Genomic DNA, 13,320 nt, shown 5'->3' with positions numbered 1-13,320 from the left:
CCTGGCCTTTGAAACCGGTGGTAGTTATTCAGTAATATAAAGGCTGTTGTGAGCCTGCCCTACCATATTACAGAAAAGTACTTTGTCACTGGCACCCTAAAAGTTTCAGTTTCTGCATGACAAAGATATAAAACGACTTGCAGGACAATTAAAGAACAGTTTGTCCTGACCATATTATTACCAGACATTCTTCCACATTTCGATATTTGCCTTTAAATTGCTACCTCCCCCATCAATATAATTGTAATTAGTCATGGTTAACATTTGTCTTTGGATGCTTTTTCCAAGTTAAATACAAAGAAAGAAAAATACTGCAAAGAAGAAAGCCACAAGTCGGATAAAGAGCCTTGCCCCCAGCCTGCTTTCACACACAGACTGTGCACTTTGCTGCTAAAATTACATTTTACCATCCTCAACGGGTGCAGAGAACAATGACCCCTCTCATTACCATAGTGGCAATGGCTGGTGGAGGATTGTGACATACCTTTTTCTTCTCCCCAATGAACATTAGCCAATAACAGCAGAAACCTGCCAATGAGTTGAGTTTTTTGAAGCTCACTTGGTCACCGCAGAGCCAAGTGGTTGCCTTCTGGATAGAAGGCAGCCACGTGCACCCAGCTGGTATTCAGCCAGTGTTTATACCCTCAAACACCAGTTCCTTCAAGCAACCCGATTAACTTCTGAGCGGGTCGTAACTTCAGCTTCTTTTACCAGCCCTGTACATACTGGCTGGAGCATGTGAAAAGACCTTCCCTAAATTCCCTTAATATCTTTCTTGGGTTTGGCTCATGCCCTTTCGGGATTTTTTTGCAGCTGTTTCAAAATGTTCCTTCAGCACCAGCTTCTCCAGTCCCCAGAATATGATGTACGCTTTTTCAGTCGTGTCAACCCCTAATTGTGCTCTTTTTTTAATAAATGCAAACCTAATTTTCTAACTTCTCCACTTAGATCTAATCCATAAGGCTGTTTATTATCCTAGTTACCCTTTTCTATACCTTTTTCATTTGTATTCAAAAGCCTTTCTATAATCTGTCTCAATTCTCCAGGTATGGCCTCTCCGCTCTTTTGTACAATCCCATAATGATTTCCACGGATGTGTTTTAGTCTTCTATCGATAGGTCTCAGGATGCTATTTGCCTTCCTTAACTACTCCCACAGCAGGAATCGCTGCTTTTAATATTCTAAACACTGACAACTTCAATCCTTTTCCTCCCCAGCATCTCGTGTAACCCCATTCAGGGCATTAAACTGTATTATCTGTGTACTGCCACGCCTGAACACGGACCTGTGAGGCAGCCAGAGCATGGCGAGGTGGCTGTAGCCTGTGCCCATGGGTGGGCCTTGCACCCCACACAGCACCCACCCTGCTGGCACTGGCTCCAGCAGCTGAAAAGGAGCTGCTCACCTGGCCGAGAGCAGGCAAAAGGCACTGAGCCCAGCTGGGAGCATCGTGGTTAAAATACATTTCACCACATTGCGTGGGCTGGGGCAATCCCAGGCACAGCTACAGGTTGGGCAGAGAAGAGATTCAGAGCAGCCCTGTGGAGAAGGACTTGGGGGTCTTGGTCGATGAGAAAATGAACACGAGCCGGCTTCAGAATGCGCTTGCAACCCAGAAAGCCAACCGTATCCTGGGCTGCATCAAAAGGAGCATGACCAGCAGGTTGAAGGAGGTGATCCTGACCCTCTACTCTGCTCTTGGGATACCTCACTTGGAGTATTGTGTGCAGTTCTGGTGTCCTCAACATAAAAAGGACATGGAACTGTTGGAACAAGTCCAGAGGAGGGCCACGAGGATGATCAGGGGACTGGAGCACCTCCTGTATGAAGACAGGCTGAGGAAGTTGGGGCTGTTCAGCCTGGAGAAGAGAAGCTGCGTGGAGACCTCATAGCAGCCTTCCAGTATCTGAAGGGGGCCTATAGGGATGCTGGAGAGGGACTCTTCGTCAGGCACTGCAATGATAGGACAAGGGGTAACGGGTTCAAACTTAAACAGGGGAAGATTACATTGGTTATAAGGAAGAAGTTCTTTCCTGTAAGGGTGGTGAGGCACTGGAATGGGTTGCCCAGGGAAGCTGTGAATGCTCCATCCCTGGCAGTGTTCAAGGCCAGGTTGGACAGAGCCTTGGGTGACGTGGCTTAGTGTGAGGTGTCCCTGCCCATGGCAGGGGGTGGAACTAGATGATCTTAAGGTCCTTTCCAACCTTAACTATTCTACGCTTCTATGATTCTATGTCTTCATAAGTGATCTGGATGATGGGATCAAATGATGAACCCTGGATGAAGTTTGCAGATGATACCGACCTAAGTGGGAAATGGATGCTTTGGAAGGGAGAGTCACCCCGCAAGACAACCTAGGCAGGCTGGAAGAGTGGGCTAACAAGAACCTTATGAAGTTCAACAAGGACAAGTGTAAGTCTTGCACCCGGGTAAACACAATCCAAGACTGCAGCACTGGCTGGGATCTACCCAGCTGGGGAGCAGCTCTGTGGAAAGGTACCTGGGCGTCGGGTGGACAACAAACTCAGTAGGCATGCACAGTGTGCAGCTGTGGCAAAGAAATCCACCAGGATGCTGGGTTACATCAACAAGGACATCACCAGCAGAGATAAAGATGTCATTGTCCCATCTACTCAGTGCTTGTCAGGCCACACCTGGAATACTGTGCTCAGTTTTGGTCCCCACTGTATAAAAAAGCGAGGACTGGCTGGAGAAAGTCCAGAGGACCACACAGATGATCCAAGGACTGGGAAGCCGTGTGAGAGGGCTGGGTTTGTTCAGCCTGGAGAAAAGAAGGCTCACAGGAGACCTCATCCCCAGGTCCCGCTGGGGAGACTACTTCGGACAGGCGGGGAAACCCGCTCCCCGCTCCCCGCTCCCCCGCCGCTCCGCGGTGGTTTCGCCCCGCCCCACCCCACCCCGCGCAGTGGTCCCGCCCGGCCGCGGTACCGAGGGATGCACTCCTCCGTCCCGCCCTCTTCGGCTGTACCAACTACTCACAGCGGAGGGAGTGGAGGGACGGGGGGGTTGGTGCTGAATCGCCCCATCGAGCCCGCGGCCTCACGTGTTCCCTATCCGAGCGCCGTTGGTGGCGGGCGCTCCCGGGAAGCAGCCCGGGGGGCGCGGGAAGGCGAGCGGGGCGGGGCTGCTCCCCCCGCGGGTGGGTGGAATGGCACGGCCCGCCAGTCCCGCGTGGCCGAACCCGGAAGGCTCTGCGGCGCACATGGGCGCGGGGGCCGGTGCTGGGGCAGGCGGTGCAGCCGCCGGTGCTCTGGGCGCTGCCGTGGCGGCTCTCTACATGGCCACGCTGCCGCCTGCCCTGCCCGGCGGGGATGCGGGTAACGTACCCAGCGGGGAGGTGGCGCCAGGGGGACCCTCGCCCCCGTAGGGGCTGGTGCATCGCGGTCACGCTTCGTATGTATGGGAGGGCTGAGCTCTTAGGGGCTAGCGCATCGCTGTTAACACATAGGGTTGGGGTCATCCCGTAGGGTTTCTCGCCATGGGGGCTGCTGTGTCGTTGTCACCCCGTAGGATTGCTCATCCCATAAGGTTGCACGTCCTGATAGGCACTGGTCAGTTGCAGTCACTCTGTGGGGTGCTCACCCCGTGAGGGTTGGTGCATTATGGGCACCCTATAGCGGAGGGCGAAGCCCTAGGGGCTGGGGCATTGCTACTTCCCTCATGGGGTGCGCCTCCCACCGAGACTGGTGCATCGCAGTCACACTTCGGGGGGCACATCGTGGGAGACTGGTGCCCTCTGGCCACCCTATGTGGCCTCTCCCCCGCCGTTTGCTTTGCAGCAAATAGTTTGATGAATTTGAGCTTTATAGCAAAGGGGTTAGAGTCAGGGCCCTGGTCACAGCTGGTGGTATCAGAAGGCATGTGTGGCATCCTGCCAGATGTGTATCACTGCTCAGGCTGCAGCTTTCTCTTTTTAATGGAGTAGGTACCTGGTACACTTTTGTTTCGTATCCCAGAAGAGCACTGAGTGGGTATGGTTTAACTCTTGCTTCTCAGCCAGCGTTGATTTCAGACCCAAGCTGCACATAAAATTCCATATAAATAAGTGGGCTTTTAATGGCTACATGTATTTTACAGCTCTGGCATGTGTGGAGAGAGATCCCATATTTTAAAAGCAACTCTTTAAAATCTGCTGTTAGTTTTTGTTTAGAGCTACATGAAAGATACTACTACTTGGTAAGCATAGAGTGGTTTTGTCTAGCTGGGTTTAAGGCAGTGTGTATTCAGCGTAGCTCTAAACACATGTAAAGTTGAGCAGTGATTCGATTGGGGGTTATTTGATTTAAAAGTAACAGGACAGAGCTGTGTTTGCATTACACCAAGCTTGTCCTGGTAAGTTGGCTCTTGAAGATGCAGCCTTGTCCATTTGGATCAGAGGGACCCTGTTGTCAGAGCTGTGTTAAAAGAATTTATTTTTAAAGCTTTTCTCCACAGAGCTTGTGTCCCGTGTTCCAGATGAGGTGTGCAAGCACAATTGCTTAGGCTGGCTAGTATGCACCCCAATGGCTTTTGTTTCAGCTCCTGAGTTTGTAAAAGGACTGGCTTTCCTCCTGCTTTTATCGGTTAATTTGCAGTGATGAATGCATTAACAGTTAGTCCCATTTTATTTTTTAAAGTACTCTCTGACGGGAAAGAGAATGAATGTACAGGGTGTGAGTGCTCTGAACTGTTTGTGCTGTGTGAAACCTGGTTTTTAATTGTCCTTGAGCTTGGGTTTTGCCTCCAGGATGCAAATAACCTAACCGTTAGCACCCTTTACAAAGTGAGATGTGGGTTCTCCTTATGAAGTGATGAATCAATGCAGGGTTTGTTCCTTGCTTGATGTGAGTTGTACTGGTAGATACAGTGAGCAGCCAAGCAGGGCAGGCATGGGTTCACCCTGCTTTCCCTAGTTTATTGTGGTTATTTTATCTCATTTTGGAGGCAGGACAAGGATGCTCTTTCCCTAATTTCCAAAGGCATCCTGATTCTTCCTCACACAGCAGCAGTGTGTATAGAAAGCAATGTATATATGTGCAGCTTGCTTCACCCCTCTGTTAATAACTTTTGTCAGAGGTATCAAGGACACAAACTAGATGTGTGCTGCAAATGGGTACAGCAGAGAGATGCCCTGGGAGTGCCCAGACTGGGGACTGGATGCTTTAGCAGGCTTCCAGCAACTCCTGTTATTGGGAATTACATTAAAGGAACTTTCTCAGGACGGTGTCCCCCACTTAGCCCCATGAGCTCAGTCTCTCCTTATTTGTGTTTGTTTTTTTTTGCCTCCACATTTTCTCCTAACTCAGCTGCCTGAGTTGTATGTCTTTACTGGAGCTGAACAGACAGGCTCGTCCCCACTGTCCTCTTGTGCTTGTCCCAGCCAGCAGCCACCCTGTTGCATTGTGTTTAGGCTTTTTTGGTTTACTCCCCTGGTTTCTCATGGTCCATGGGATGCTCCAGCGCTGCTGCCTGGCTGGAGACCCCTGGAAGTTGTCTGCGCAGCCCTGCTCAAGGCGATTAACTTGCCTGTGCCTGAGCACAGAGCTCAGACTTTCACCTTCAAAAGCACTGAAGCTACTTGTGTGAGTAAAGAGGTGCTTAAGGATTTGGTCTATCAGCTTTCAGGCAGGGAGCCTATTATTTTGTTTTATTTTTAAGCTATCTGTATACTTTTTAATTGTTCCTGAAGTTTGCAGTAATCCAAAAGTGTAAAGGCAATAGGTATTTTCATTGGCAGCTTTCTCATCTTACTTAGTGTTGTAACAAAGAAATGAGAGAATGAATTCTAGTTCAGAAACATCTGCAGGTGTTTAAACAGCTTATAAAGGGATCAAATAAAAAAAAACACCTAAATTTTCTCTCTGATGTTTTAGACATCAGCTGCCAAACTTGATGGGGTTAAATCAGTTTTCAGGCAGTGTTGGGCCTGTTGAACACCTTTATTGTGGAATCAAGCCGGACAGTCTGAAACATGTTTACACCAAGATTATGCAGGAATAAACTCTTCAATTTGAGACAGCATGTAGAGATGCTGACAGTCATTTTCTGTCACAAGAAATACACTGAAATCAAATTTGTGGATGCTGTAGTCTTCCTCTGTGTGTTTTGTTGCAGAATCACAGAATGGTTTGGGTTGGACGGGACTGTAAAGACCATCCAGTTCCTGCCATGGGCAAAGACACCTTCCACTAGACCAGGTTGCTCCAAGCTCCATCCAGCCTGGCCTTGAACACTGCCAGGGATGGGGCAGCCACAGCTTCTCTGGGCAATTTAATAATTTAATTTATTTTTGTCATTTAATAATAGCACTCTGTACTTACATAGTCTGTGGAGGCTGTAAGTGATACCCAGGTATGTGGGTGGGATATAGAGAATTAACCTTATCTGAAGTGGTGGGTGTTGAGCTCCTCTTGGTTTTCCCAGTGGAATTCAGCAGGCTTACAGTCTGGGAGCTTATTTTTGCAGGCTTTCTTACTTTTTTCCACTTAATTCTTGGGAGGCAAAATTGTGCTGTTGGCTTTCAAAACCTGGCAATGGCATCCACCGGTATTCCTTTTTTCCTGCAGCTTTCTGGTTGGCGTGTGTCTATGTTGCTTTGGAGTTGTTCTTGCCTGTGATATGAACCAATATCATAGCAACATGCATGAACCTGAACTTACTCTTTAGCCATTTTAGGTGTATATGCAGCTATATTCCAGGAGGACTTAAATGAAGGTGAAGCCATGCCTGGCTTGGGAACAGCATCCCCACAATGCAGTGACATTCACCATGAGGTGCTCACAGAGCAGTGCATGCTAGCATGCCAGGAAATCCCAACAGTGCTGAGTTTAGGGTTTCCTTTACTAGCGTCATCTTTTGCTGTGTGCAGGGGGATTGGTGGCTTCCCAACCTCACCGTGCCCTAGGAACATTGGAGCTACTGAACACTAAAAGGGTCAGTTAGGGAGGGATGTTTTTCCCGTTGCATCCACTTTTTCAGGGCCATCTTGCAGGAGGTTGAAAGTTTCCACAAATGAAGTAGCAATAAAAATAGGTGTCATTTGGAAGTGTGGTAAAATCCACATCTGAAAGGCTTTTGTGCAGAAGGCTGCAGGGCATTGTGCGGGGCACTAGCTGTAATTTGCCAACAGCAGTAGTAGGTTGACTTGCATCTTCTTTCTAAAATATACTGTTTGCTGTAATGCCAAGATTTAAAGCTGCCATTTGTACAATCCTCCTTTTCATTCGATGGTAATGACATAATAATGTGTAGAAATGTAAAGTATTTTTAATTTAGCATTTAAAGCCAAGGCACCCTTCACTTTGAATATTTACCATCTAACAATGGGACAGAGCTACCACAACCTTGGCACTTACAAAATTGGCAGGACCAGTGAGGGCAGGCTCTGCAAAATAGGATGATGAAATGTGAGGGAAGAAGCAAAACCAGCAGTAATTTTTAACTTTTTTGCTTTTTGGCTCATCCCTGAATGTGTTGTGCTTATTGAATATATTTTGTATATGCTGTTCAGGAGTGTTGCAAAATGCTTCAGTGTCAAGTGCTCTAAAAATGCCAAGTATTATTAACTCTTATGCTATCATAGGTCTTTTTGTAGGAAGTATCTGGCCTGCTATAAAATACAAACAAAATGCAGAACCTCAGTGCTGTTTCTAATGGGAGCAGCTGCTGGATGCAGCAGCTACTGACAGGTAAAAGAGTTACTTGTGAAGCAGAAGCTGCAAGAATTGCTTTTAGCATCAAGGGAGAGCAGCGTTCCCAAATACACAGATGCAGATTTGCGCAATCAATGATGACATTTTCCCTCTTTGAAACTATAAGCTGTGGGGGTTTTCTTAAGCATTGCAAACCGTAGTGCTTGAAAGTTACTGAGTCAATTGGTTTTAAATTAAAAATACGCACAAATGTCTGCCTTTTGAGTATCTCAGGCCATTCTTTACCCAAGCTTACCTATACATTCATTTATCTGTTCATGAAAGTCTCGCGAAAACATACAAAAGATATTTTGTGCAATGACATCAGAGGGAGAAAATATTCTTAGAAAATTTCATGCTGTTAAATCTCTACAGATTTACAGTTTTATCCAGTCAAATTAATGCAAAACCCCAATGCAAGCATTTGGATTTTGAAAACTTTGGAGGAGTGTCATTTCCTAATAGTAATTATTGGTTTTACATTATTTTTTCACAGGGGAGCTGATCACAGCCGCATATGAGCTTGGAGTAAGTATTAGTTTTATTGTTTAATCAATGCTCTCATTAACAGTTTTAGGAATTAAGGAAGTTTAATTAAGCATGGAGTAAAGTAGATTAATTTATTTTCAAACCACAGTTTTTACTAACTTATAAGTACAGCACGCGACAATTTACTGCAAGTTTTAAATCCAATTAAACTAAATTATAAAGCAAAGGCTTTACTGTATATACAGTAGCTGGCTTATTATCAACCCAAATTTTGTATAAGCTGGGGAGAATAAAATAAATCGGGTTAACAATTTTAATAAGTTTTATTATTTAATAAACTTTATTATGGTGCATGATCCCTTTAGGCAAGACCTTAGGACTGTCAGCGCGGTGGTAATCCGATAGCAGTGTGGTCTTTCAACTTGCTAACCAATAAAATAGTTGAGAAGCTGCTTTTTTTTCTAAAAAAAAAAAAGAAAAAAAAAAGAAAAAAAAAAGAAGAAAAAAGAAAAAAAACAGCTGCCTTTTGAATGACCCTAATATACTGTGAACCCAAACAAGGAGCCCTTTAAGGCATGCTAATGAAACGTGGCACCTCCTTTTCTCGCTTCCTCATTATTATGGGTGAGGCGTGGAGCCAAATCCACTAAGGAAAAATACTTGTGGAGTAAAATTGGTACAAGAGGATGGGTCAGGGAGAGACAACACTTGGAGATCCCTGGCTCCTGCCGCTGGACCCCAGTGTGCTGCTCTCCTTTTGATTTCGTGGCATTTCACCCCTTTTCAACCCTTTATCGATCTGTCCATAGGTCGCCCACCCTCCCGGCTACCCCCTGTTCACGCTGCTAGCCAAGCTGGCAATGGGGCTGCTGCCTGTCGGCTCCTCTGCCTTCCGAGTCAATCTCCTCTGCAGCTTGTTGGGAGCAGCTGCCGCTTCTTTGCTTTTTTACACGGTTTTCAGGTAAAGTCATTGAGGATGTTTATTCGTTGGTGTGATGCTGGCAGGGTGCTTCCCAGTTGGCTCGGGATGTTTCCAAAGGCTCCCTGTGTTCCCCTCTGGCCTTTGGACTAGCATTTCCCCTCCTCCCTTTCCAGCTGCAATTGGTTCCTCCGATCAACCGAACAGCAGTTTAATCTGAATCTGACCTTCTTTCCTGCACAAAAGGTCCCTCTTTCTTTTCTTTCTGTTAAATAATAATAATAGAAATAATAAAAAGTGCGCCTTTTCCCTTACACAGACATGACAGGTTGTTCAGGCTCATTATCACAAATCACCACTCGGTTTAACTAACCAGAACTAATGAAGTTTGTCGTTCTCGAAAGATGCAGATGGTCTGTTTAAATTAACAGGATGAGCTTCACCTATCGGGATACCATGAACTTGGTTTAATTGCAGCTCCTGGCGGAGGTGGATGGGCAGTTGCCTGCCAGTGGTACCCAAGGACCAGGGAGACCATCAGTGCCAGCCGCTTTCCTCCGGCGTAGGTGCAGTGTAGTAGGGGACTGGCCAGAGCCCATCTGTATTCTCTGGACCTCTAACCTTGGGAGAAAAGGGAACAATCGGGATGTGCACGTGTTTGGGGGTTTTGTTAACCCTGCTCGTCTTTGATGTGCAAGTTCTGGCTGCTCTTAACCTCAGCCTGACCCATATTTGAGAGGATTATTGCAACCCGCACAAACAATTTCTGATGTTCTTTTGCAGGGAAAATAGTGCACATTTTGAAGCAGCAAACGGTGAAATCTCAAATGTTGTCAGGGTGCTTTGGGATGAGACGGGACGCTTCCTTACTGAGATTATTTTGACAAGCCCTTTTCTCCCCCCATTTCCAGAGCTGCATCACCCCTTGGGGAAACCTCCCCAGAGAGTGAGAGCAACCTGGAAATAAAAGCAGGAACAAATTGGGGGGGCAGATCCTGCACAGCCGAAGAGCCCTGAGCTCACTCAGTCTTTGGTTCGCAGTGTGCATTTGTCTGGGTGCATCTTTCTCTACTGAAGAGAAGTTGCTTTTTGCACATCTCCTTTCACGTAGCACTGCCTCAGCTCCAAAGCACACCTATCGGAATTACTTAATTCCTTGGTATTCCTGTAGGCATTTAAAGTGATTGCTTTTACTGTTGGATAATACATGTAATTAAGTCAGTGTTATTTAATTTAATATCCTGTATTTTACAGTGTGTTTGGGGGGCAGGAAGTGGCGCTGCCCTCCCATGCACAGTGCCAGGCGCAGCTTCGGATCAGGACTCCTTTTGATTATATTAAAAACTCCCGCAAGGAGTTGCTAAAGGTTTTGAATATTGGGTTCTGATTATTTATTTTTTTAATGATAGTTATTCATGTTATTACAGTTACTGTGAAGATCTGCCCTGCTCTTTAGTTTTAGCTGCAGTGTGTTCCTTATGTGCTCATTTTGTGCCTATGAAATTAAGCAGTCGTCGCATTAGAGAAACAAGAATACAGGAGAGAAATGGTGGGCTAAATTGGGGAATTATTTTTACACTTCCAGAGGTTCAGGGTTTTTTTTTTGTTATTGTTTAATTGGATTTGAAAGATGTGGCTTCCGTCAAATTTGAAATGTGCATGAAAGAGTGGAAAACTGGGAGCTGAGAGATGATAGAAACTATTATGACTTACAGAAAATTATAGATAGAAGGCACTGACAGGATCACTCTAGCAGCGATTTTTTTTTTTAATTAATTGTAAGGTATTGGGGGCCAGTTTTATTTCTAAATTACAATGTTACATTTTTTCTTTTATGTGCTTAAAATTGATATATTTTTTATGACACTTCATGCAGAAAAAAAATATTTTCTTTCTATTACCATCTACTTGAAAAAAAAAATCTCTCCGAAAGTCCTTACTGGCACCATCTGTGCGAAAGCTGCAACTATCTGAAAACGACATGTTTCGGTTTTAACCGGGCTTGTGCGTACTCGCAAAGGATCTAAACTGGTCTGTGAAATCTCCCCCACATTTTTGTGTTTTAATTAAAATTTAGCTGATGGGATGACTCTTGTGAGGTACCAAAGGAAAAATGGAAAAGTAAGCACCTGCTCCTCTTGCCATATGGAATGTGGATGCTAATATGAAAATATGTAGATGTTAGGAATACAAATAATTGATGAAGTACACATCCTTTGGGAGCAACACGGTTCAAGTGGCAAATCTTTCTCTTCAAACAATAGCCACCCTTCAGCCGGGAGGAAGCCATCTCTATGGTAATGGGGCTGACGCTGCCCTATTGATCTAGTGGAAGAAGACATTGTACAATGTCAGTTAGGTTGTTACAATTTCATTTGTCGTCTGACCTGAACTTAACCTCTAAAACCTTTCTTCTCTCCCCACCAGCCAGGCAGGGTTGCTGTTTACCCTGGGCATCCCAGCATCCCCGTACAGTAAATCTCTCCCCTTTTTTTTCCCCCTGTTGACTCTTTTTGTTTAAGAGGCATTTCCTGAGTTTATTTCTTGGGAGGACAGGACAATTTCTTTGCTGCGTAAGGAAAGTCACAGTTTCCTCCAAGGCTGGGTGGTGTTTGGGATGTTACGGTGTGTGTGAGATTAGGATCAAGTTTATTCCTTAAACAGATTTCTTCTCTGCCAGGTGATGGCTGGTGGGATGCTCTGTATAGACACTGCTGGAATTGATAGGAAGCAACCCCAGCATCTTGTTTGTTTATTAATTTTATTATATTATTAATTTCAATATATTATTTTTTTAAGCCTGGATTGTGCTTCTTAAAACAAAGTTATGTCTAATGGCATTGATGCAAAAAGCCCTTTTATCAGTAATCCAGACTGTCGCTGAACGAGCAGTTTACTCCTTTGAATTAGTTCTCAAATACAGGGTTTTTCCACCCCCTCAGCACAATCTTAATAAATTGCTTGTAATTATCATAAAATGGCATTTACAAAGAGTTTTCTTGGACTGCTTGTAACTGAGGCAAATAATTCATCTTTGCTTTGAAAGAGGGGAAAGCTGCTTTTATGTTTTTAGGACACAGCAAGTGCAGCTATAGGATTGTTTCTTTAAACAACTATTTATTTGTTTTACTGTGGGAGGCAAAGCATAGCAAGTTTACAAAGTAAACCAATTATCTTCTTGTAATATGATTGCCAAGGTGTCATTTTCTGCACAGATGATGCATTCTTTGCATTCTCTGTTGCAAAGAGAACTAGGATGCTTTCCCCAGCTTTAATGTGTTGTTTTTTTTTCTGAATGTATACCTTTCGTAGCTTGGCTGTTTTGCTGTATCTAAATACACAAAGCTAATTTATTGCAGGGGCAGTACTGGAATAGGTGGTGTCATTGCCCATACTTGTAGGAAGTTTTTGCCAGCTTTATTCTGGCTGAGTTGCACATGGGGTTTTGAGAGGGAGGAAATTGTTGCATTAAATTAAGCTGTTCATACCCCTTCGGTTGCTGTTCTGGGTATCCTGTGGAGTTTTGGACTAATATATATATATTTATATATGTATATATTCCCTGTCCCCCCAGACCTTCCAAACAACACTCTGTGGATGTATGTGAAAACTGGAGCCAACTCTTCTCCCAGTGCCAACAAAAGCAAGTGTTAAGTGTGTTGTATAACGAAATCATTAAAATGACTTCATCATTTTGAAGTCATCAGAATGTTTTGGAAACAGCAATTGACCATTCTGATGGCTCTGAAGTTTCTTGCTCCAGTGATGTGTGTCCTGGAGCTCTCATGGGAAGGTCCCTGAGAAGGACCAGGCATATTGGGGCACCGGGAGTATGTGTCACCTTTATGGCCATCTCCAGAGGGTCTGATGCCTGCAGCAGGTGGGGGAGTATTCCGTATCCTGTGGGGTTCGTGGGTTTGTTGGAACAGGAGCCATCCCCAAACAGTTTGGCTCCTTTTTTTGGGTGTTGGTTTGGGAAAGACGGAGGGATGAGAGAGGAGTGCTCCTGCCTGGCATGATGGTGCCCACTTGTCTGTAGCGGGAAATTCAAAATCAGGCTTTGGGGAAGGAGGAATATTCTTACAGGGCATATTTGGATTTTTCCAGATTACAGGTTATCACCTCTGTAGCAGTGTGAAGATCTTGTCTGTTTCAGAAGCAGCTGTGCTTAGTAACAAGTAGTTACGAAGTTTTAGGAGGAAAAGAAGAAAGGAAGGTACT

At 45.1% G+C, this 13,320-nt stretch overlaps 1 protein-coding gene across 1 annotated transcript in view; it reads left to right on the top strand.

The window, feature by feature from the left end:
• Positions 1-3,017: 3,017 nt before the first annotated feature.
• TMEM260 (transmembrane protein 260) overlaps positions 3,018-13,320 on the top strand; it is a 34,643-nt gene continuing 24,340 nt past the window's right edge. The window contains exons 1-3 of the mRNA XM_062618444.1: positions 3,018-3,338; positions 8,188-8,219; positions 8,990-9,141. Of these exons, the coding sequence (XP_062474428.1) occupies positions 3,170-3,338; positions 8,188-8,219; positions 8,990-9,141 (353 nt within the window). The 5' untranslated portion in view covers positions 3,018-3,169. The remainder of the gene's footprint in view (positions 3,339-8,187; positions 8,220-8,989; positions 9,142-13,320) is intronic.

Source organism: Pezoporus occidentalis, unplaced genomic scaffold (assembly GCF_034315485.1).
Source record: "Pezoporus occidentalis ecotype Australia unplaced genomic scaffold, CSIRO_AGI_Poc_V1 ctg200, whole genome shotgun sequence".
In the NCBI taxonomy this organism is placed as follows: Eukaryota; Metazoa; Chordata; class Aves; order Psittaciformes; family Psittacidae; genus Pezoporus; species Pezoporus occidentalis.
The sequence above is the reverse complement of the archived record's forward strand: the minus strand, read 5'-3'. Positions and strand labels throughout refer to the sequence as shown.